Source organism: Ziziphus jujuba, chromosome 3 (assembly GCF_031755915.1).
Source record: "Ziziphus jujuba cultivar Dongzao chromosome 3, ASM3175591v1".
NCBI lineage: Eukaryota > Viridiplantae > Streptophyta > Magnoliopsida > Rosales > Rhamnaceae > Ziziphus > Ziziphus jujuba.
Window position 1 is genome coordinate 31821293 of NC_083381.1, and position 25691 is coordinate 31846983.

At 32.1% G+C, this 25691-nt stretch overlaps 3 protein-coding genes across 4 annotated transcripts; all 3 read left to right on the forward strand.

Annotated features, from left to right (window-relative positions):
• Positions 1 to 1369: 1369 nt before the first annotated feature.
• Positions 1370 to 4738, forward strand: LOC107434732 (uncharacterized). The gene is made up of 6 exons (XM_016046220.4): positions 1370 to 1744; positions 2344 to 2503; positions 2888 to 3075; positions 3499 to 3622; positions 4009 to 4139; positions 4426 to 4738. The coding sequence occupies exons 1-6, from the start codon at positions 1499 to 1501 to the stop codon at positions 4555 to 4557; spliced, it is 981 nt and encodes a 326-aa protein (XP_015901706.3). The 5' UTR covers positions 1370 to 1498; the 3' UTR covers positions 4558 to 4738.
• A 2156-nt stretch (positions 4739 to 6894) lies between these two features.
• LOC107434731 (uncharacterized) lies at positions 6895 to 10231 on the forward strand. The gene is made up of 3 exons (XM_016046219.4): positions 6895 to 7052; positions 7320 to 7508; positions 9884 to 10231. The coding sequence occupies exons 2-3, from the start codon at positions 7338 to 7340 to the stop codon at positions 9956 to 9958; spliced, it is 246 nt and encodes an 81-aa protein (XP_015901705.1). The 5' UTR covers positions 6895 to 7052; positions 7320 to 7337; the 3' UTR covers positions 9959 to 10231.
• A 2923-nt stretch (positions 10232 to 13154) lies between these two features.
• On the forward strand, positions 13155 to 20682 carry LOC107434740 (NAD-dependent malic enzyme 2, mitochondrial). Of its 2 annotated transcripts, none has more exons than XM_016046230.4 (19): positions 13155 to 13591; positions 14099 to 14195; positions 15262 to 15380; positions 15466 to 15633; positions 15870 to 15998; positions 16241 to 16301; positions 16746 to 16849; positions 17088 to 17171; positions 17287 to 17393; positions 17509 to 17611; positions 17809 to 17916; positions 18056 to 18121; positions 18579 to 18651; positions 18751 to 18837; positions 19062 to 19116; positions 19204 to 19275; positions 19403 to 19465; positions 19751 to 19865; positions 20255 to 20682. In XM_016046230.4, the coding sequence occupies exons 1-19, from the start codon at positions 13460 to 13462 to the stop codon at positions 20324 to 20326; spliced, it is 1815 nt and encodes a 604-aa protein (XP_015901716.1). In that variant the 5' UTR covers positions 13155 to 13459; the 3' UTR covers positions 20327 to 20682. The 2 variants fall into 2 exon arrangements, with proteins under 2 accessions (XP_015901716.1, XP_015901717.1); XM_016046231.4 differs by having other exon boundaries at positions 13456 to 13596.
• Positions 20683 to 25691: the final 5009 nt, after the last annotated feature.

A 25691-nucleotide genomic window follows, 5' to 3' on the forward strand; every position in this document is an offset into this window, starting at 1 on the left:
TCCGCTATCCCCTCTTACTCGTAGAAATCACATAATTTTCACGTTCTTAATACAGACTGCAATGTTGCATCATGCTTTTATTCTGATGTATGTGTCATCTTAGCATAAAACAATTAAATGATGGCGCTGTTAGATCTTGAGCTATATCCATATTTGTAGTTTAGTTCTCGAATTTTTTTTTTTCTTTTACATTTTAGTCTCTAAACTTCATATTTGAGTGCAGTGTGGTCTTTAACTGATTTTTAGTCAAATTTTTAATAATTTTGAGACATGCAATATATTTACTACAATAATTTTGGTCCTTAAACTATCTTTTAATCAAATTTTTAATAAATTGGAAATATGCAGTCTACTTCCTGTAATAGAAAACAAAATAATAATAATAATAATAATAATAATGATAATAAAATAACCTTATAAGATTTTTGCATCTTGGATCAAATAGGATCGAATATACTAAGCATCTGAAAACTGTTAAAAAATAATTTAGAGATCGAAATGTATTAAAAGAAAATTCAAGGACCGTGTAAGCTTAGGAACTAATTGAGTCGATGACCCTAAATAAATATTAAAAAAAAAATCTCATAAATAATTAAAAGACATGTAATTGTCATTATAACAATCATATTTTTATGGTGGTCTATTTTTGGTAACTTGTTTTTATGGTGGTGTGTTAGATATCAGTTTCAGTATATTTTCATATTATGTCTAGTATGGTTGATATAAATGCTTTCAATTTATTCACCAAAAAATAATATGCTTTCAATTTGTTGGTTTAGTTCATAACATCATGATTTTCGGAGGTATATAAGTCATGGAGAATACTAAGCATTATGTCTAATATGCTCATTATTTCGCTTAATAAGATTTTTAGCTTGGTAATTTTTCCAATTAAAATAAGAGTTTTATGATCTGACATAAAATATACACATCTATGCTATCGAACTAAGCCAATTATGTCAGAAGCCAATCCAAATTTGTTTTACCCGTTTCATGGAGCTGAGTCAAAAATTTAATTTTAATCTGTGCAAGAAAATTGTAAGAAATTTAAAAATAATCTAAAAACATTAATTTGGAACTTAATGATGACTTATAAAAACCGGGGAAAATGTATCTGAATTCTACAGTTGGATTGGTTGCACCATTTAACAACTTCAATGTGGCAGTATACAGGGCCCACCCTGCCAAGTGGCAAATGCTAAATGATTTCATCGAAAGGGTAAATACACAAAAATAAATCCATTAAAAAAAAAAAAAACACTTTACATCCTCTCTTTTTTTCTTTTTTTTTTTTTTTTACTTTTTTTTTTTGGGCTAAAAAAATAATTAAAAAATAAATGCAGGGACAAGTGACAATTTGACAAGAGAAGTTTCCTCTATGTGGGATGAAGCATGAAGTACACATTTTCATCTCCATTTCCCTTGCCATTTGCCAAACTCCAAGAAAACCCGTCACTGCTAATTGTGGCTGCCACCAAAGAGAAAGAGAAAGTGAGAGATGAGTGGGAAGAGAGTATTGGTGGTGGGAGGCACAGGCTACTTGGGACAACATGTATTGCAAGGCTTTTCTCAGATTCATGGAGATGGAGGAGGAGGAACATCCTCCCATTTCCATCTGGCTTTCACTCATCATTCCACTCCTCCTCCTCCGCCTTTGCTCGATGCAATTCCTCATTTGCTCGCTTATCATGTTGATTTGATAACTGGCCAAGGTTTTGATGCCATTACCTCCTCGTTTGGCCAGGTACAACACAATTCCCCCCTACCCAATAACTGAATAAGCTATTTAAAAAAAAAAAAAAAAGAAGTTTCTATCTTTTTGCTTTTTCTGGATCTTTCTGTTTTAGATTAATGGGTTTTTGACTGTGGAATCTATAAATTGAACTATTTGGTGTTCTTAAATGGTGCATTTTGATAGTGGGTTTAATACTTCTCATTTGGTTTTCTAATATAACATGCCTAATTAGAGCTCACAATATCTTTAGTTTGCTGGAAGTGTAAATTTTACTATGAAGGGTTTTTATTTTTAATTTTTCAATTGCCGGTATTTTTCTCATTCTGTCTTGGAAAAGTCTATTGAAAATGAGATTAACATCTTTGAGAATATGAAAAATTTGTCTATCTCCCTCTTAAATCGTCAGAGTTAATTTGTAAGATCTAACAGTCAATAATGTTTGGCTGCTTAAGTATTAAGCATGAATAGGAAAAAAAAAAAACAAAGGTTTGATTCCGTTTCTACGACCTTTTCTTTAACCATGAGAAGTGAAAATAATGAGGGTCATTTTAATACTAGCTCAACCAATGACTTGAATAGCTGAAAGTGTATTAGTTTTTGTATCCCAGCCCGATGTGGTAGTGAATTGTGCTGCACTCTCCGTACCCCGTGCATGTGAAGTTGATCCTGCTGCTGCTATGGCTGTTAATGTGCCATCTTCTCTTGTTAAATGGTTATTGAGCTTCGAAAACAACTCCACTCTTCTGATCCATTTGTCAACTGATCAAGGTGAGTGCCTTAGCTTCATGATGTGGAATTTGGTTGATCTGGTTGTGACTACCTGCTTAGATAACATTTCAAAAATTTTGGCAACAATGCCTCTTTTTTCTTATCTTTCTGATTGAACACATGTTAACTGGACTTCCTTTCAGAATTTGGATAACTGACCTCAAATGAATGCTCAATGCCAAAACATATTGACATCTAGGAATTAAATACCCATTTCTTTGAACATGAAATATCTATGCTTTCACAGTTCACTGTATCTCTTCATTATTCAGCAAGAATGCATTGACATTCAGATGTTGCTTTGTCTGTTTGAACGCCTGATTTTTCTACAATATGTTGAAGGTTACTTGTTCCTAGATAATGAATAATGTGATTTCCTATCAGTTTATGAAGGGGTAAAGTCCTTCTACAAAGAAGAAGATGAAGCTGTTCCTGTTAATGCTTATGGGAAATCGAAAGTGGCAGCAGAGCGGTTCATTTCTGAAAATTATCCAAACTTTGCAATTTTGAGAAGCAGTATCATCTTTGGACCCCAAACCATTGCTCCAGTTCCAAAATCTCTCCCAATTCAGGTGCATATACATAAGACCTTAGTACTTTTTTCCAGTTTGTTGTCATATGGGATGCTGATTAATGAAATGAAATTCAAGAGTAATATGTTTGAGAGATTATTTAGCCAATAATTAAGTTATTACTAGAATATAAATCTACTCCCGATCTCCTTTTCTTCTGTCCTAATCACTTTTGACTAGGTGCATATGCAGAACCTGACCCTTGTGCTTTTTGCATTTTGTTGTCATCTTAGAGTGGGAGGCTAGCTAGTGAAATGAAATTAAGGACTAATGTTTGTGAAAAATGAGAAAGAAGTTATCAAACCAACAATTAGGTTATGACTAGAATATGAATTTACCACTGATCTCCTTTCCTCTTTCTTTTCCTTCTTACTAAACTAATCTACTTTATGTCAACTTATGATTTCCATTTAACTGATGCAGTGGATTGATGGTGTACTGTCCAAAGGAAATACAGTAGAGTTCTTTCATGATGAGTTCCGTTGCCCAGTGTATGTAAAGGATGTTGTCTCTATCATATTAGCATTGTCAAAAAAATGGATATCAGGTATCAAATTCTTAACATCCATTGTTACACATTGGTGTGATAGAAAATGATGCACTGCTATGTTTTCTTCTAAACCTTGCCTTCAATTTGCTCTTATATTTTGGATATCCTTTTGAGAAGTCAGTCAAATGATGTTCAACAACCGCTAGTTATTTGTAGAGGGGTCGCTCCCCTCCTTTCATTGAAAAGTTAAGATTGCTCTCTTCGAACGTTTTAAAGGACAAATGAAGAATTTCCCTTTCTCTTGCACAACATTACATTATACTTTTTTTGTGTTGTTGTTATCAGATGGAGTTGTTTTTGCCTTTTGGCGAGTAGATTTTCACCCTTTGACTTCCACTTCTGGTTTGTGGTTGTGGTGTTGATGATGCTTTTTTTTTCCTCAGAGGGTAAGCAAATGCGATTGCTATTAAATATGGGTGGACCGGACAGGGTATCCCGTGTTGAAATGGCTGAGACAGTTGCCTATGTTAGAGGATACAACAAGTCATTGATCAAATCAGTGTCTGCCTCATCGGTATGCGGTTTTAAAATCCCATTTGTTAATAACATCAATGAACATGTTCTTTTCTTTCAACCTCCAGTTCCAAAGTTTGTCCTGATGATAAGCATCAACTTGTAACCTAACCACATTTCCCGCTCCCTCACATCATAACATAAATCAGTACCTTTCTTCATTTTAACCTTTATTTTTTTTCCTCATTTTTTTGGGGCTAAATGACACATATGATTATTTCATCTTTATGGTTTACTCTTTTCAATTTGGCACTAGCAAATAACATATCTTTTCTGTGTGAATTCAGGTGGACCGTGGAGTAAAATCCCCCGCTGACATATCTATGGACATTACCAAACTGGTTCAGACACTTGGTGTTTCTCCAATTTCATTCAAAGATGGTGTCACATTGACACTTAAAACTGAGGCCAAATCTTGATGTCTATAATAGATATTTACTTTTTTTTTTTTTTGGTTGAATATGGAACTAGTTGCTTCTTACTTGTTTAAAATTGAATGCTATTTCATAGATCACAGTCACCATATGATTTTTATAGTTAAGTTCTATGTACTCTCAATACTTTATGGTGAAATTACTGACAACTCGTTTTGGTTGTTTATTTTCCTATCAACCGATTTTATAATTGCAAAAAAATTTGTTTAGTCCTAACACAAATATATTGAATTGTATACAACCAAAATATTATATTGTGCATTATTTATATAAATAAATATATAGTTCGTTTATACTATTTACATATCCAAATTTCTGTTAGTTCAAAAAGGGAGCAATTAAGCAACTACGATGATGGATTTTTTATTTATTTATTTTTTCCTTTGTAAATAGTACGATGATGGATTTGACATCTTAATTATATATGAACAGATAGGTTGTCTTTAATATAGAGTAGGTTAAGGTCTATAATATAGAATAGGTTAAGGTCTTTAATATAGAGTAGGTTAAGGTCTTTAGCATAGAGCCTATCTTTTCATATCCTTGTTTGTAAATAAAACTTGGATGAATTTGGTAAGCAATTTTACGGAAATACCATTTAGAGAAACAAAGTATGGAAGTTTGTCATTGATTCCCAATGAAAGATGCTGTGTCACCGCTGGTGAATTAGTGAGACTTATATACCAATAAAAATTTAAATATTAAATATTTACTATAAAAGAGTTTTAGTATAAAAGATAATTATAGTATAAAAAGAAATCAAATCAGTACCTTCTTTTTCTCAACCTCTACACATATATTGTTTTTGTTTTCATGCCTTTTCGCTAAATGTCAGACTTATGTAGTAATTTCATGGTTTTGGTTTACTCTTTTTTTAATTTGGCACTGCAGGCAAATTACCTATCTGTTTCCTCTGTGAATTTAGTTAGGTGGATCGTGGAGTTAAATCCCCTGCTGACACATCTATGGTTATTACTAAACTGGTTCAAACACTTTGTGTTTCTCCAATTTCATTCAAAGATGGTATCAGATTGACACTTATAAAGGAGGCCAAATCTTGATGTTCTATAAGATGTTATTTGCTAATTTCTCCTACTTTTTTTTTAATATATATATATATATATATTAATGAAAAAAGTTGAAAGGGTAGAGGTTGGTGTATCGTTACAATCCTGAATAATGAATCCATTTGTATTAACCAGATAATCTATGTATATTTATATTTATAGAGCTCATTGACACCAAGCCTAACCTTCTAGTCTGAATCCAAATGCCTTACTAGCATCGATTGTTATTTCAAAGATAATCACATGAATATATGATTGTATTATATATAAAATAGTGTTGGAAAGAAATGATCAAATTATTCCAAAACTTAACAAGATTGTATTGGTTAAAACTACTTGAAAATCCTCAGATAAAATAAACTGTTACTTTTTTTTTTTTTGGGTAACTAATGAATATGTTACTTTTGCCCATTGAGTAAGGTGAAATAGTTTATTTTCCTATTATCCATGTAATTCAATGAGGATTCTTCTCCCCCCTCCCCCCACAAAAAAAAAAAGGAAAAAAAAAAAAAAGAGGAAAAAAAAGTAGTTCAATAAGGAAGTAATTAAGCAACTATAATGATGGATTTGACTAAAGAAACTGATAGAGTGATGGAAAAAGATGTTTATTATTTGTTAAAAGAAACCCTTAAATACAAGTCGTAATACAAGAATATAACTAAAGATAAACATCATGCAATATTCAAAATACAAGATAACCTATATTCAAAATACAAATGATAGATAGGCTTAGGAAATAGAAGAGGCTGCTTTATCTCTTGTTCTATCTCTATTATTGACATCCTTTAACAACAGGTAATTATATGCAGAAATAAGGTAAATGTCATCATATTTTAGTGAGCCAGTCATCATATATACTTCTTTGTAGATAAACTTGTTAATGAGAGCCAGAATAGCAATGAATAACAAATGAATGGCCGATAATACAGTACTTTATGATATCCTCGTCAAACATGTTTCTTCATGGTGATCGTAAATTTGAATCTCCATTTTTAGAATTAAATATATGTGTGCATATATAATATATATATGTATGAATGAGATAAAAAAAAAAAAAAGAATTATGTTTCTATGTAATTATTATTATATGCTTAAGAGGAAAACTTATCTTTTTATTTTTATTTTTTGTCATTGAAATTCATCTTAATTTTTATTTTGTTACCTTCAATATTCATTTTAATTGTAAGACAGAAAATAATAAGTGATAATAATAATAATTAGGAACAAGTTCGGCCTAGCCGATCAGCCCAGAAAACTGGGCCCAAAACCAAATGAAAGGACGAAATAGTCCTCCATCAAACATCATTTTGACCAACAAATACCGAAACTTTCCCAGGGAAGTGAGAATCGTGAACCTAAACGATCCCAAACGGTGTCAGCAACAAAGCTCGTCTCAGCTCCATAATTCCTCAGGTTTCAATCTCCACTAAGTCACTTACTTTTTGAATCTTACTTGTACAAATTCATACATACATTATATAGATATATGAAATACATATACGAATACGGTGTTTTTAAAAAATATATATATATATATATATTTATATATATTTATGTGAATTTATATGCTTGCTATATGTAAAATTAGGATTTAGTAAATTAGGTTTTTTTTTTTTTGGGGGTTGGTTTTCTGAATTTTGATCTTTGTTTTGAATAATTTCTCTGTGATTGGATAACTAGTGTTTTGGTAAATCAATCATGGGAGGAGGTGAACACGGCCATGCCCATGGAGACTTCACGAAAAATGTGTGGACTTTATTTGGAGGCCCCGACTGTAGGCCCAAGTACTGGAGGCGTAACACCGCCATTGCCATGGCCGGTGTCTTTCTCATCTGCATTCCCATCGCCATGAAATCCGCCGAGCTTGAGGTTTCTTCGTTCACTTGCCTCCATTTTATATGATTCTAATTTTTTTTTTTTTAATTTTTTGGGGAAAATGAAGTAATATTTAGTTTCTTTCTGTTTGGTTCTTCGTTAATCTGGGAAAGTGAGCTAACTTGGAGTTCTGGATCTTAGGTTATTTGTTATTTAGGTCCTCATTTTGCACAAAATTCAAGCAATTTCGATATGCTAATCAAAATTGTAGCTTTGTTTCATAAAAGGGTATATATAGAAGGTATTTGTCTATATGTATGTATTCACACTCGATGATTAGCTTGTAAAACATTAGTTTGAAGTCTTAAGATCCAAATTAGTTGTTTCTAAGTATTGGTTTCTCTACAAGATGCCCATGGAGTTTGATGTGCTTCTTCGCAGTCTCTGTGGAAGTTATGTATTTATTTACGAGTTTATATTCATCTCTTTAGACAGTTTGTTCTGAATAAGTTGTGAAACAAATGGATTTAGGTTGACGTTATGATCATATGACTGATAATGGTTGTGGAATAGGGAAAAAAAAATTTGCATGTTATTATATTTATAACAACTTAACCTGGCCTTAAATTGTAGATTTTAAATTCCCAAAATTCTTGGTAGTTCCAATAGTGGCTATAATGGAGAATTCTTCACTTGTGACATAGCTTTATACTGAAGGAAAATTATGTTTAAGCCCTAAACCTGGTCTGATTTTTAATATATGGGTTCAAGCATCTCTTAGAGAAATTTTGTAGGTTTTTTTGACTTTGAGTAGCTGTCTATGTACCATGTTTGTTGAACTTTATTGTCATTTGAAGGTGATGTATATTCACAGCAGTGTTCCTTCTGTAACTGATTTTCAGAATGCTATTTATAATATATCAAAGAAAAATCGGAAGTAAAGATTACTAATTTTCTATAAGATAAATTCCACGCAAAATAGACGGATTGAGTTTTTGATTGTATAATTTTACAACCCGCTCACTTTTTATACTTCTTGATAGGTTTAAAGCTGAGTTTGTTCTAGTGATCTTTCTAGATGATATAATGAATATGTCTTCATTGTCATTTTATTTTGTCTGTGACTGTACCACTATTGATTTTTCTTTTAAAGAAACAATGTTGTTGAAGAGTACTTTGTCAACACATTTTATTTGTGGTAGAGCTGGTAGACTGTTGGTCTTAGTTTGATCTCCTGGATCCCTCTTAACTGAATGCATTAAAAGTTTTTAATCGGTCACTTTCCAAACAATTGGAGTTACTTATTAACAAAATCTTGGCCAAAAGTTGACACCGTGATTATATCTTCTGATACTTATATACACTACTTAAAACTTCTAGTCTGGTGTGTGCCTTTCATTGGTGCACTTGGGTTCAGTGTAAGGTCCCCTGTATTATGCAGTTGAAATTTATATGTGGTACTTTATAATCTAAATCATATTGTCACTTTCAACTCTATAACATCTATTCTAAAGTGTACTATTTTCCGGTTCATGCAGTTTTTAAGTTAATCTATCCAAGCTATATATTTGCACTTCGCTTTTGTTTTGGTTTAAAATTAACATTACCATTTTGGATGTTTTGATGGCACACTTGGCATCCTTATACATGTCTTGATGAAGTCTCTAATTTTTACCCTTTATACTTGTTGCATCTATCTGGGAACATAAAGAAATCTTGGTTACTGTATTGACTATTTCTAGGCTAGAAAGGTTTTGACCAAAATGCAGATATCCTTAACCCAAAAAAAACATCCTTATAACTTTTTAACAACAACTTGGTAATGGTAGTTTCTTGCTGAAGCTTCCAGACTACTAGCAAAGAGAGGTCTATCATATCTATTATTAAGACAATATGCAATTGGTTCCATCAACATATGTCAAGATGTATTACGATTTTCTTGTGAATGTTGTGTAATCATAGAAATTTTGGGGCTCAAGATAATACTTATTGTTGGTTAGCCACGTTCAAACTATTTATTTTTGAAGAAAATATTAATTGCTTTTAAGAGATTCTAATATCAAGACTAAAACTATCCATTTCCAATTAAGAGAGAGAGAGAGAGAGAGAGAGAGAGAGAGAGAGAGAGTACCTTTGTTATTATTGTGGGAGAGCTAGTACAAATATTCTTCAAATATCTATGATATTTGTTTTTTATTTTTGTATATTTCTTTTAGATGTTTATTTTGGGGTTTTTTGTATGCTTAAATTCCTAAATAATGCATGTCAATAAGCGAAAAATCCTATCCATGTATCCAGAATAAACGAGGAAAAATGTGAATTCTGGGGAATCTGATGCTATTCCTTCGTGAATTGGTGTGGAACGCACACTCTCTATGACTGATAATTTGAATGAGTTAGCTCTAATTAACTTATAATTTTTGTTGCAGCAACGGCCAAATCATCCTATTCGGCCTATTCCTTCTCAACTCTGGTGCAAGAACTTTGGAACTAAAGACTATTAAACCCATTGAGGACCATGCAGTGAAAAGGAGGTTTCATGTCTAAATTGCACGAGTTTTGTAGACCGTTACTTGTATTTGTTATTCGAAGTCAATATGAGCATCCTTTGGGATTTGCTGTGGAGATGTTTTCAACTATTAAAGATATGACTCTTGGTGTGAGTTGTCATCACATTTTACTATCAATGACTAAAATAAGTCGCATTCTTAGAATATGGATTTATTTGTTCTGTCAAACTTTGAAATGTCATGGAATAAAAATTTCAGAGTTCCAAATTGCATTGAGTCTTTGACAGTGCGTTATCATGAAAGCAGTCAAAAAATAATAATAAAAAAAAAAAAAATAAAATTAACTAGGATGTGAAAGGAATGGTCAATAGTGAGAGAGTTATAAAGCTCTGATTGCTTGTAGAAACAATTCTTAGATGCCTAGGTTCCAATTCAGACTCATACAATTAAGAATAAAGAAAACCATATGGGAAAGAAAAGCAGAAAGAAAGAAGAAAAGACAGACTCCTGAGAATGCAGCAGGCCGCACCAACAACCTGCCCCAGTTCAAATGGATCAAGAAGATTTTGTTCCATTGGGGAGGAGTAGAGCTGCTATGAAATGGAATCAAATTCCTTTATTAGTAAACTCCTTTATTAGTAATTGATTGACTACCAATAGATCTTTTTTATTTTGGCATTGGATGGATAAATATCCCCACTTTGAAGATATTCCTTGAATTATTTTTATTTCTTTTTGCAAAAAGTCCAGAGGCAAAGAAGAATTTTGTTGATATGATGTGTGGAAATGGTTTCACCTGTCATTTGTAAAGAAGAATTGTTAATTAATTTTTGCAGGTTCATGCATAAGCATAGGAAAAACAAGATTAATATATTCGTTATGTTCTTTTTTTTATTTATTTATTATTTTTTGGAAAGACCTAATATTGCAAGTGAACAAGAATTTAAGATCTTTAATTAGATCATCATCTTCAGTTGACAGTTTTTTTTTTTTTTTTTTACTTTTTTTTTTCTTTTTAAATATTTCTTGTTGTGCAGTTGATATGACAATAGGAAAAATAAAAGCTGTTAAACAAATTCTTTGTTAGACCATACAAGTCATAAATTCAATCTTTTTTCTCTTCATCATGGATTCATAACATATTTTTTCTCTCTTCTATCTTCTCGTCTTGTCTTTTAATATGCCTTCTCATTTCATTTAAAACAACAAAATTCATTGATGAAGAAATTTAAATGAATATTATCGATTAATAGATATTATCCTATTCAAATATCAACATCTTTAAAATCTTTTACCATAATGGGTGGTCTAAAAAGGGTGGATTTCTTTAGTTTTAGTGAGGATTAATATATATGTATATATATATATTTATTTTTATTTCTGCACAGAGACACAGAGAGAGAGAGAGAGAGAGAGAGAGAGAGAGAGAGAGAGAGAGAGAGAGAGGTAAATAGAGGAAATGCATCGATAAAGCCAGGTGAGAACCAAGTCCAATGTTTCCAGTATTTTTCCCTGTGGAAGCACAGTGAAATATGTCGAATAGGCCATCAAGCAAATTCTTGGCTGGTTCGAAAAGTAATCAGCATAATTCATCTTTTTTCCTTTTGTTTCCCTATATTCGAATAATTATAGTGTATTATAATTATAATTATTGATTAGAATGAAGAAAGGAACCTTTTTTGAGGACAAAAAGATATTCATATTTTATTACCAAAAAACGATATTCATATTCACACGGTGAAAACGCTTTATTATTTTTTTTTGATAATTATAGAAAAAAAAAAAAACCTTTCTTTTGTGGGCCTCACACGGTAGCCTAATTTTATTTTATTTTATTTTTTTGTTGAAGGCTAATTTTATTTTATTGTTATTACCATTGAGAGAAACACACCTTCTTTTTCTTCTTCTTTTTTTTTTTTAATTACACTATTGAGAGAAAACATCTCCGTACCCTGATTCTCAAAGTTAATTTGAAATTAAACATTTTTATATAAAATAGAGACTATTTTAATATTTTAGCCAACCAAAAAAAAAAAAAGACTTTTAACATTTAATTGATTAATATGAAGTATGTCTTCAATTATTTCAAACTTATATTAGTCAAACCTTTTCTTTTCCACTGTTAAGAGGGAAAAAAAAAAAAAAACTTTCTTTCCCTTCTTATCTCAAAGTTAATTTTAGTTTTGATTTCGAATTTTGACTCTCAAGTTTAAGCTTGACTCTACTGTAGATAAAAAAACCGTGTCAAGATTGAGCTTCAGTTTAAATAACTTATCAGTCAAATTAAAGCAAAATGCATCAAACAAAAATCACTGACTTATTCAAATATAAATCGTCATTTTCATACTTCCAATTATACAACTCCAACATATCTATATATATATATATATATATATAATCTTGTTTAATTTTTTTTTTCTTTTATGAATTAGGATAGTTCCTATATTAATGTTGTTTATATATTAATTTATTGGAATTCATTTTACGATACAGATGATTCGCATGTGGATTATATTTAAAATTAATATTTTTTAAATGATATTATTAGTTTTAATAAATACAAAATTAATGTTATTATTCAAAAAATATTAATTTTAAAAATAATTTCCATACAAACCATCTGCATTTTAAAATTATTCGTGTATATATATTTATATATATGTATGTTAATTCATTCGACCTTGTGACTAGAAATTTCCCTCTCATAAACGCAATTATTGACCTGGATCAAAATCAACAGTAACGTTATTGTCCGGCAGCCATTGGATCCCGAATTCCCTACAATCCCAGCCAAAACCGACCATGTGCACACCTACAGTTGGTACAATTAGTCTCCTCAGACATTCGAATTTCCACATATAAACAAATATACCGACGCTGCCCGGCCTTTTTACGGGCAAGCAGTGATGGCCATCAGCAGCCGTACATATGCACATTCTTTTCTTGCCCGAATATCCCGGGCAGCTGTAATTCTTACTTTCAGCACCAATTCTCTCTCATCACACACATACTCGGCTTCGAGCTTCAACTGCCTCTGCTTTTACAAACACGCACCCTCAATTTCTATTTTAAAAAAAGAAAAAAAGAGAAAAAAAGAGAAAAAATCTACCAAATAAATCCCAAAAACATTTCAAAATAAATAATAAAAGAGAAAAAAAAAAAAATATATATATATATATAAATATAAGGTAGGTATAATTATAAATAATGCTGTCAGTATATATATTGACTTGAAGTCCCACAAATTGACAAAGCAGCTGTTTTGTTTTTTATGTTTTTTTTTCTCAGTTGCTGTTTGGTGGCTCTTACTTTCTTTGAGCTTTAGATTTTTTTTTTTGGGGGTTCCTTCTTGGTTGGAGGAACTGAGAGAAAATGGATTCGAACGTCTTTTTGTGATTTTTTTTTTCCTGGGATTTGTTTGGATTTTTTTCCCTTTTTTTTTTTTTTTTTTGGTGGTTTGGGATTTGATTTAGGAATTTTGTATTGTAAACAAGAATGTGGAAAGTGGTGAGATTTGTGGAGTCGAAATCATGGGGATGGAGAAGATTCATGTCGACAGCGATTCCTGGTCCGTGTATTGTTCATAAGCGTGGTGCTGACATTCTTCACGATCCCTGGTTCAACAAGGTCAGGTCTCTCTCTCTCTCTCTCTGAGTTTCTTCTTTCTTTTTAATTTTTGTGTTATGTTTAATGTTTTTAGTTCTTCATTTGCAGTTGAAAAAGTTATTTTTTATTTTATTTTATTTTATTTTTGTTTGTTTCTTGGATTTGATTTTGAGTCTTTTTTTTAGGTGAATTTTTCTTTGTTTAGTGGCTTTTATGCTACTGTTATTGCTTTTTGAAAGCCGTGATGTAGTTGATCAGTAAAAAGTACTTGTAATATGCAAAAATAAAAGATTGTCTGCGGAATGAGGAGGAAGAATATGGATTTTTGTTTGTTTTGAAAGAAGAGACGAAAAGAATTTTAGTGAACTCGAATGTTTAGATGTAATTAAGTGAAAGTTTGATTTTTTTTTTCAAATTTATTTAATATTATTATTATTATTATTATTATCATTACTTTTCATGGATTTATTCTGTTCTCTCCGTGTTTTGATTATTTATTTACTTATTTAAATTTTTCATGAAATGCAGGATACTGGGTTTCCTTTGACTGAGAGAGATCGATTGGGGCTACGCGGTCTCCTCCCACCTCGTGTCATATCATTTGAGCAACAATATGATCGTTTCAGTAACTACTTGATCTTCTGAAGTTGAATACATTTGCATACTGTTCAAATCCGATGGTTATACTTTGCGCCCCCCCGGCCCCCCCCGAAAAGAAAAAAAAAAAAAAAAAAAAAAAACTATAGTTATATGATGCTTCACCTAAGTCATGGATCTTAACTCATAACTGGAACTTTAATGACCAGTGGTATTAACATTTCATGATTGAATCAACGTAGACAATAAGATATTTGGTTGGCTTGCTCAATGAAACTTTTATTCTGGTTTACAATTGTATTACTTTTTGGGTTAGCGAGATAAGGAACCTTATGAAGGTTGTCATTGTTCTGATAGAATCAACCGCAAATAAAAGTACTCTCTGTCAATAATTAGTTTTTTTGGCTAGGGAAATTTTTTTTGTCAACTCTAGAATAGAGTGGGAATTATGACTTGAAAGTGAATTGTGGAGGATGCACTAGCATAAGAGTGGGCCATTTCCCCAGAAGATGATGCACCCTTTGTTGGCTGCTGTAGTTTTACCATCTATGTATAGCAAGATGGTTTAAGACTGTAGGAGCTGTAGTTACTAGAACAGGACAATATATAGGGTAAGATAAGCAAGAAAAAGGACTGAACAGGATAGAGTAAACAATAAATCAGTAACTTGTTATTGGGTTTACCAAAGTTTATATGCAGAGTAAGATTTCTGATTGAAGTGTCCATGTCCTGTAGATAAATATTGGAGAGCATGTTGTACAAAGGCTCTCTTAAACTTCCCTATGTTCATCTTACTCTCTTCTCTTGTTTACCCGTCATTGCCATCTTTTGGATGCATTCAAGTATAAAACTCTATTCTGTAATTATACGTTAAAATCCTGAAGTTTAATGGCTTTATATATGACATAACATGTTTGTTTCTGAATTATGTATAAAGCGTTTTGATTTTTCCTTTTTATGAATACTAGTTTATTTTACTGTACCAGAGTACCTTCTTCCTAATGAGTAATAGGCTTTCAGGAGCCTTTTTCCTATTAATATAATACCGGCATTGCAACTTTTTCTCTGATACTGTTTGTTTTCTAAATTGTCAGTGGAGTCCTTTCGGTCACTGGAAAAAAATACGCGTGGTCAACCAGATAGTGTTGTTTCCTTGGCTAAATGGAGGATCTTAAATAGATTGCATGACAGGAATGAAACTTTATACTATCGCGTAAGATTGAAGTTCCAATTCTAGGTGTTATAAAACATGCAAAATTAATTCTGATCTGATGTGATGTTACTGCTTTTCTCCCCAGGTTCTTATCGACAACATAAAAGATTTTGCACCAATTATATACACTCCTACAGTGGGATTAGTATGTCAAAATTATTCAGGATTATTTAGACGCCCACGTGGAATGTACTTCAGTGCAAAGGACAAAGGAGAGATGATGTCGATGATCTACAACTGGCCAGCTGAGCAGGTGCTTTGTTATATATTAGATGATACCCATTTGTTTGTTTATCTTACTTTTGGACGTTGTAAATTTCAAAAGTTTTGCTGTCTTAAATGGTAATGAGTCTGCATTGTTCATTAGCATTTCTAACAACATCACTGTTAATGATCCATATTTGATATCTTTCTTAACCTTAATATTTTAGATGACCCAAAAGCATCGTTTCTTTGATATCATTTTTCTGTTGGCTATTCATCTTGCAGGTAGACATGATAGTCTTGACAGATGGAAGTCGTATCCTTGGCCTAGGAGATCTTGGGGTTCAAGGAATTGGAATACCAATTGGGAAACTTGATATTTATGTTGCTGCAGCTGGTATTAACCCACAGAGAGTATGTATTGCCACCTACTACTCTGTTTTTGTCTGGTGTGCATGTGTTCATATGTGCTCAGTGTCTGAGGTGTCCCTTATATGGGAAGCGCTTCATTATTCTTTAAATTGGATCACAATATGTACTTCTTTCGAAGTGTAATTGTTATATGTTGACTGACGTTTCTTTGTACTTTTGTTTTCCTTTTTCAGTAAACCTTTTGTTATCTCTTTTATAATTAATTCTATATTCATCTTGCCCAGATACTACCAGTTATGCTAGATGTTGGTACCAACAACCAGAGGCTCCTTGAAGACCGTCTTTGTAAGTAATCTTTATCCTTTCTCCTGGACGGTGTATAAAATTCATATATCCTTTGTAACTTGTTGGTACCTTATATGTGGAGCTATTTCATACATCCTTGTTCATATTGGTAATTCTAAATTTGATGTATTTAGTCCATCCTAGCTCTACTCTTGCAAATTCTTATGTTTATCCTTGTAGGGATGTCCTTTTTAGCATTATAAATGATTTTGACTGTTTGCTCTTTGTTTTCTCAAGTGCTATATCTCTTATAGTTTATGAGTTTATTCCTTGGTTAGTGTCTTTGTTAGTTTCCTCTCTTATTCTTCTTTTTTGCATGAACAATTCTCATTAATAAATTTTACATTATATTGCCCTCGATTTACTCTTTAGAGTGGAATATTCAGATTATAAGCCTCAAGTAAACATCATGAAGATATCTTTTCACGTGTTTTAGTTTGATAGATTTAGGACTTCGACAACCCAGGTTGGAAGGAGAAGAGTATCTATCGATTGTTGATGAATTCATGGAAGCTGTTCATAGACGCTGGCCCAAGGCCATTGTGCAGGTATTGGAGAAGATTGAATTTTCATTTTGCGTTAGATGGGAGATTGAGGAAATGGAGCTGGTTATACTATTTTCGTGAAAGTGACTGAATACTTCACAATTCTATACGTGATATCCAAACTACATGTCTATCTATATGATATTGAAGATAAAATATCTGAACTATCCTTACATATTTTGACATTATTTTTTTTTCGCTCTACTTGTTTGGTGACCTGATGGTTGGTTAATCGCATCAGTTTGAGGATTTTCAAATGAAGTGGGCCTTTGAGACATTGCAACGTTATCGTAAAAGGTTTTGCATGTTCAATGATGACATACAAGTGAGTTCTTGGTCCAACATTTTTTGAATCTTTAATGTTTTTAAATAGAGCATGAAGTGCAAACCTAATTGTTCTGTCTATTGTTTTTGTCTCTGGTATTTCCTCATTCTTGTAGGGAACTGCTGGAGTTGCACTTGCAGGACTGTTGGGAACTGTAAGAGCCCAAGGTCGACCATTGGCTGACTTTCTGAAACAAAAGATAGTTGTAGTTGGAGCAGGGAGGTATTGTAACTTTGTTGAATGAGCTCAATGTGTGGCTTAAATTTGCTTTTTGCAATTTGCTTGTGCTTATTCTTTTCAAATTTCTCTTTTCTCTTGTGTGGTATTCTCTCTTCAGTGCAGGGCTTGGTGTTCTTACCATGGCAATGCAGGCTGCTTCAAGAATGGCAGGAGTCAACGGAACAGCTGCAAACAATCAATTCTATTTGATTGATAAAGATGTAGGGTTCTATAATAACTACTTCTACTCTAGTAGTTATTTTTTAGTAATGTAATACTGGTTGGAAATTTAATCTCCCAATCCTGACATGGACTGCCCCTTAAATTATGAGATCAATGTATCATGGGATCAAATGAAATTTTAGTTCATCTAAATTAGATTAAAAAAACTTATACTATGGGCTATGTTTGGATGCAGGGCCTTGTAACAAAAGAGAGGAAAAATCTTGATCCAGCTGCTGCTCCTTTTGCTAAAGACCCAGCAGGAATTGATGGGCTTAGGGAGGGAGCTTCTCTTATCGAAGTGGTAAATGTTATAGACATTTTGTTTGTTACCTGGACTGTAGAATGCCGATCTATTATGCTACTTCTTCAAGAGCATTTTATTATTTAGAGTTGAACCAAATGATTATGAAAATCTAATGGCAATGAACCAAAATTTTCAGCTAAAAAAGGTCAAGCCCGATGTGCTTCTTGGTTTGTCTGGAGTAGGTGGTATTTTCAACGAGGAGGTGTGTACATGAATTGCAATTTATTTTATTCTATAACTAGGCACCATAGATCAAAGTCATGTATTCTATTTGGAATTTTGTTTTGACATCATTTTGAGTATGTGCATTATGAATTAATTTTAATGCCTAGTCATCTGTTTGAAAACATGAGCATCATCTGGTTACACAACTTGTCAAACAAAATAAACTGTGTTAACAATGCAACTTATGTATGTCATCAATGCATTTAATGCATTCTTGATTTGATGTTAGTGTAAATGTTGTTAAGACAATGATACGCACTTATTATTGGGTTTGGTACCTTGAAGTTAATATTTGTTGCCACTGACGTCCTCTTTATGTTGACCAATAGAGTATCATATATATATATATATATTTTTTTTTTTTTATTTCTTCCTTGATTATTGTTTGAGTATTCTCTAATCAAATTCCGCATTAATTTGCATTCAAAATTCAGGTTCTTAAAGCAATGAAAGAATCAACTTCAAATAGACCTGCCATTTTCGCTATGTCTAATCCCACCAAGAATGGTTTGCTTCTATGAGATTCATTAAGCTTTGCAATTTTGTTACAGCAGCTAAAGTTTATACTAATGGCTACTCTTTTTGGTTTCATATTCTATGAAATAGCTGAGTGCACTGCTGCTGATGCTTTTAAGTATGCTGGTGATAATATAGTCTTTGCAAGTGGTAGCCCTTTTGAAAATGTTAATCTTGGTAATTTTCCTTCTTGTCAATAATGTAACCTTGTTTGAATTATTCTGGTAGAAATGAAGTCAAATAACAGGTTCTGTTCTTTCCTAGTAATGGAACCATGAAGGCTACATTTTGGTCTTTAAATCTCACTTTCTTGTCCCTTTGCTGATTATTTTATTCCATTCTTTATGAGGTTAGGTCATAGGAAAGGGTTATAACCTTCAATGATTGTATATTTGTTGCAGGAAATGGAAAAGTAGGTTATGTTAATCAAGCAAATAATATGTACCTGTTTCCTGGGTTAGTTTCAATTTTCTTAACCATTTGTTACCGATTACGCTTGTGTCTCAATTGATATTAATAAAGTATAGATTGCTTTTATTTCAGGATTGGTTTGGGAGCACTTCTCTCAGGTGCTCGTTTTATAACAGATGGCATGTTACAAGCAGCTGCTGAATGGTATCCTGTTAATTGACTTCCTGGTTCTTTACTTTAGAGTTAAGATTGTCAAAATATCATCTATGTTGAGATGTAGCTTGAAGCTTTGTTTTGCCATGAAAATGCTGACACAATGTTGTCTGTGCAGCCTCGCTTCTTATATTACAGACGAAGATATCCAGAAGGGCATTTTGTATCCATCTACTGATAGGTATAATTCTTAGCTCTTTGAAACCAGTTATGGTTCATTTGTCCTCATTTTCATTATTATGCTTCCTTTCTTTTTAACAAGCTTTAGTGTAAATGTTTTTTCGATTTTATGATGGTGATATGTTTCTTCTACTCTTCACATTGTCATAATGATTTTTTATACCTAGAAAACTTTAGGTTTGATATACAATAAAAGATAATTGACGATCATTTGCGTATATAATTCCCTGCTGTAAAGTTATGTTAAGAATGAATTTAATCAGGATCTTTATGAATATGTATGCAGTATTCGGCATATCACAGCAGAGGTTGGAGCCGCTGTTCTTCGAGCGGCTGTTGCAGAAGACCTTGCTGAAGGACTTGGTGAAGTGGGTCCCAAAGAGCTAGTACACATGTCAAAAGTATGAACTTCCAACTTTTCCTCCAACCGCATTACACAAGCACTTGTTATTTAACTCCAGTTGCACATATCTCTTTACATTTGAATATCATACCAGGTTTACATTTTGGAAATGTGTCTAAACTTGATCGAAATTAAACCATAAGTAAAGAAAGAGAAAAATTGACAGGGAAAAAAAAAAAAAAATTCAGAAATTGGTTGTTGCAAATTTGCAATTCAAAACATCCATAGAGCGCACACCTGCACTTTCTAGCAGAAGAGTTGTACTGAAATACTTATGGTATACTGGCATTCTAATTTAGTCCTACATTCCGTAAAATCTTTTTCCTACTGCAGAAATGTACAACATAAAAGTTCCTATATCATCTATGTTTCTCTTTTTGACTGCAGGAAGAGACAGTGGAATATGTGACGAGCAATATGTGGTTCCCTATTTACAGCCCTCTTGTTCATGAAAAGTAAGGCTTATTTTCTGTGGCTCGCAGTGTAAATTCTGCAGCTAACCAAGATTTTCTTGGTTCCACTGTTCATAATCTGCAAGCTGAGGAAAGTAGAAGATGAGAGGTGAAACAGGAAAGTTGGCCTCGTCTAGATCTTTATAAGCCCATTGTTTGAGCTCTATTGATTTGGAATTAAAATTACTTACGATTATTTTGTATCATGAAGTTATTTTCATAAACTAGTAGAGTTTAAGCTTATTTCATTCAGAAACTCCGGGGAGAAATGTTTGTCAGCTTGGCTTCTGTTTTTACTTTAATTATTATTATTATTATTAATTTTTTTTTAAAGAAAAAGGAAAAATAAAATTCAAGATGAAACTCTAATTTCCAAAATATTATGCTCATTTGCTAGCTTGATATTATCTGCTTCCCAAGGACCACAAAGACAGGTACTCACCAAAAAAATACCACAAAGACAGACAGCTAAAATGCCATTCCATGACCACATTCAAAGTATGCAGACCTTATTTAAATCTGCATGTAATTGTTTAATTGCAATCGTGATGGTTAATTAATATGAAAAATGAACTGTTTTCAACTCTTCGAAATATTTCTAAAATTCTTGATGGGACACGCACCATCTGCCAAAGTTGAGAAACCAAAATTTTCATGTATTAGGAAGGGCGACTAGGCCAGGAGGAAGGGAAACATGACACACCAATTATATTTGGTAGCCTTAAAAGGCCATACCAAGCCAAGACCATAATAATAATAATATTAATAATGATAATATAGTTGTTTTTAGAAGACTTTTTTTATAATTCTAAAATGATTTATACAATTCCATTCTTTACACACTATTTAAATATATAAAAAATATAAAATTACTTAATAGAATATTTTTAATCTTTAAAATACCTTTAATTCATACCATTTTTTTACAAATAAACTTTTTTTTTTGTTACAATTTTAAACTGATTATATATAGTCCTATACAAATTAATTTCATTAAACTACTCTTCTTTTCTTCTTTCTAGTATTAGTGTTGGTTTTCATCCTCTTTATGTTTTTATTTTTCTATCATTTTTTTAATGGCATAAAGTATTATTTATTGATTTTTTTAAAAAATAACCATCATGGTCACTGGAGCATAAGATGATTGATATGACGGCCATTTTACTCTATCTAATTGTTTGTCTCTTTCACTCTTATCTCTCTATTTAAAAATTAAATTTTCTTGGTTTTGAACCAAAGGGAGACCGAGATTAGAAGAGATTAAGAAGCTTTTCACTATTTTATGAAAGTGTGAACTAAGTTTGATTAGAAAATATCAACCTTAAATCACTGTTTCATCATCTTCGTTATCACAGAGTATTTGGCAAAGCGTCATATGGCTCTTTTTCGTTTTCTTTCACAGTCTTGTCTTTAGCAAAGCGTTAGATGCCTTTTTTTCATTTTCTGTCTCAGAGAAAAGCACTGTGAAAAAAGGGTAATATCGAAAACTTAAAATTTGAGGACAGTAAAGTTCTTTTAGGTAAAAGGAAATCAATAGTTGGGATTGCGATTCTAGGCAGAATGTGTTTGGGCGGAGAAAACTAATAACATCCCAATTTTGGCGAACCGTAGGTAATTTTACAAAATTTTCCATTTAAACAACTTGTATTGTGATCATAGATATGTTTGGCACTTGTTAATCAAACATATAAGCTATGCATGCACATTCACCCTGCTCGTTTGTTATGCAAATCATTTAAACAATGGTTTTCTTTTGGGAGATCAATTTTCTTTGCTTCTACGTGTCATATATACATATTTAGAAGAAAAGTTACTTTTAATATGGATTGACAACCAATCAAATAAACATATATATATATATATATATATATATATACATATATATATTTGTATACATATAACACATCTATATATATGGCTTTGTGTTATGCATGCAGAGTATCCTGTCAATTTCTAAAAGCTATTTAAGAAAAACTATGTTATTCCAATGTTTATTGCTTTTATCAATTTTTATGATTGTCAGATTTATATTTAATCACATTGGACACATGCTACAAATTACTTTAATATATAGTGAAATATAATATTGGACTAATCCAATTCTATATGCATATATATATATATATGTATATATTTTACAGTTCTTTTAGTTAACATGCTAATTTAAATATAATTTATCAAAATTTTTGAACCTTTTTGTTCAATTAATTTTATTTAGATATGGCAAAAACTTGAGGAGGGAATTTGCATAGTTCTGCTTTAGCTTCACGTATTCGTACCACAACATCAAATAGGAGATGTCATGCTCTAGAGCCTGAAGTTGAAATTGATGTGATACCAGAAGTTGTTGTGATGCTAAATGTAAATATTGAAAATGAAGTTCCTAACAATTTTGATGCCAAGAATGTGATGGAGGTGAATATTGGTGTTGAATAAATGACAGAATATAAAATGCAAATCTTGAATAGTCAGATTTGAATGGATCATTCTCAGGTGGTCTAGAAGATCCATCAATTCTTAAGAGCTTTAAAAATCATAAAGCTGTTGATACGAACATAGGACGACCTGCTCCTAAACCCGTATTATATTAGCCCGGATCTTTAATTAAGTTCAAGTTCTAATGGAATGGACCTCAACCCCTAACCAACCTGTGGTTAGAAACCTTGGTATAATGTAGACGCCACAATAGGGGATGGAAAACCTATTGATAAGTCAAGCTAAAACAACCAATCTCTAATGGTGTTTTAGGTGTTCTCAAAGAACAAAGAGATAATTAATCTCACAAGTATTTTCTTAATCAAATCAAAGTTTTTTCTTATTGATAACTAAGCCTTTAAATAGGCTACAAAGCCACGAAATAAAACCCTAGAACATAAAGAAAACCGTCCACCACACATAAAGAAACCTAGTTGGCTGAAACTATACTTCCTTTCCTAATCTAAGTTTGATTAATTAATTCCTTTATATTAAATTAGGAATTAATTAATTTACAATGGAAAGAATAAAATAAAAACCTTCCTAAAGTTATTTTTCCAGAAAATAAATAAATAAAAGCCAAAAAGTAATGGTAGTTTCCTAAAACAAAAAGTAAAAACAAATTAGGAAACTAAAAATGCTAGCGTTTTTGATCAAGTTGACTTTGATCAATCTTTGACCTCTTTGAGCTTCAAATCAGCTTCTAGATGCTTTGTAGGATGCCAAATAAGCTGAATATGAAGTGCCACACGTTGCCCATGCTTGGAAAAATAAGAAAAGGCTAATACAGTAAAGCCAGCAAGCAATATAGCAAATTCGGCCAAATTGTTGATGCTGTCCGTACAAGCCCTTTTTGATTGCATTTGAGGCTGATTTAACTTGATTCCATGACCTCTTAGGCATATGTATTGAATCCATAAAGCATTGGAACCATTTCATGCTTCCCGGACTCCAAAAATGTACCAAAACCGTCACCCAGGTCCGTATCGGCTTCCACCACTTGGATGCTTAGAATAGGCTTTGTATCTTCAAGTATGGACAAGCTCTGTTGAGATTGATTACCCCCTATATAAATAATCCCAGGTTGTCCTTAAATCTCTTAATTTGAGCTCTTGTGATTGGCCTAGTCTTCATCCGTGTCGAGTCAGCACCCCAGCGGGTTATCGGTTGAGCGGGTTCGGGCAGAATCACATCAGCTGTAGCAATATGAGAAAAGAACATAAGGTTTTGTTCACTTTAGTTTGATTTGTTTTTTCTTTATTAAAATTTGTATTGGCAAAACTAACATATTTACATGCTTTTATGTAAGAACGTCCTCTCTTTAAATGTTTGAATCATGCATTTAAAGTTGCTGAATGGATTTAGGATGAGAAAACTCCAGATGCTAAATAGAGAAACGTAATTAGTGGCTCAGGTTTATTAATATTGGTAAAATCATTGTATTGTTTTATTAACTGAGTTGTTTCATTTGCTTTTATTGAGAGATGGCACCTTGAAGCTAACATTTTCCATCTCCTCTTTGGTAAGATAACAATTACACTAGATGATGTTAGTACCATTCTTAAAATGCCTATTGTTGGTTGATCTATATTTGCCCTGTATTATCATCTCGAGAGGTAGAAACATTTTTAATTGATGGATTAGGAGTTAACAGAGATAAGGCTTATACAAAATTACAAACTTTTCGAGGGCAACCAATTAGACTAGACTGGTTGAGAGATAAATTCATGAAGGTTTCAGATTCGGACAGTGAAGAATTTATACAATTTGCTACTAGAGCTTAACTATTATATCTATTAGGATGCACAATATTTAGTGATAGAAGTGGAACAAGAGTACCGGTTGTATATCTTAGTCTGTTAATAGATCTCGATAATGTCTATTCTTATGCATGGGGAGCTGCAACTTTAACATTTTTATATCGCCAATTGGGTTTTGCTAGTAGGTATGGGGTTCGACAAATTGCTGAATATTCGACACTGCTTGAGGTAGTTTATAAATTACTTATTTATTTGCATTTGGTGGTATGTATGGTTTGCATAGTTAGAAAATTTTATTTGCATCATATTAATTTTATATTTGTGCCACTTAGGCTTAGGTTTATAAGCATGTTCCATTTACTGGACCTTTTGTTAATTTGAATTTTGAGGAAGGTCAAGCTCATATGTTTAGTTGGATCACTCATAGAGATTTTTGGATCCTCTATGGATCACTTACAAGTTATGCTTGAGGCACTTGATGTGCTAAACAGCAATGAAGTGAAGTTAATTATATTTTTAAATTAAGTACATACTTATCCATATTTCTTTTAAATTGTAATTTGGTTTGTGATTATTTGATAGGTCATATGGAGTTCTTATATACATTCTGCACCTCAATTTTCTTATTATACTGGCTGTTTGAAATGCATAAACATCATTGAGCCATATAACCCAGAAAAGGGTACTTCGATAATTTGACAAAGTCCAAACAATTCCTCCAACACCACTTCTCCCAGTTCATGCCAATTGAGGATGCGATGTAGCTAATGTGACAATAGGGTTGTTCACAATCAGCTAATGCATTGTTTGATAAAGTAGTACAAATTAGTGACTTGTTACGAGGTTAACATGTTGGTAAAACTTCTAATGCATCCATAGATGGCATGCAGTTCAACTATGCTCAAGAGTTTCACCCCTCTTAGTAACTATTATAGGAGAAGGAGGAGAAAAGATTAGTTGTATTAAGATATAACTTTGGATGTAATTGAGCTTTCGATGTGGTAGGATTAGTCTGAATGATGTAATTGGATAATTTCGGTACTTTGCATTTAGTTGAATATATATATATATAAATATATGTATATTTAAGTATTTTGGATGTAGCTTTGATATTTGTTGTAACAATTTTCATACTGT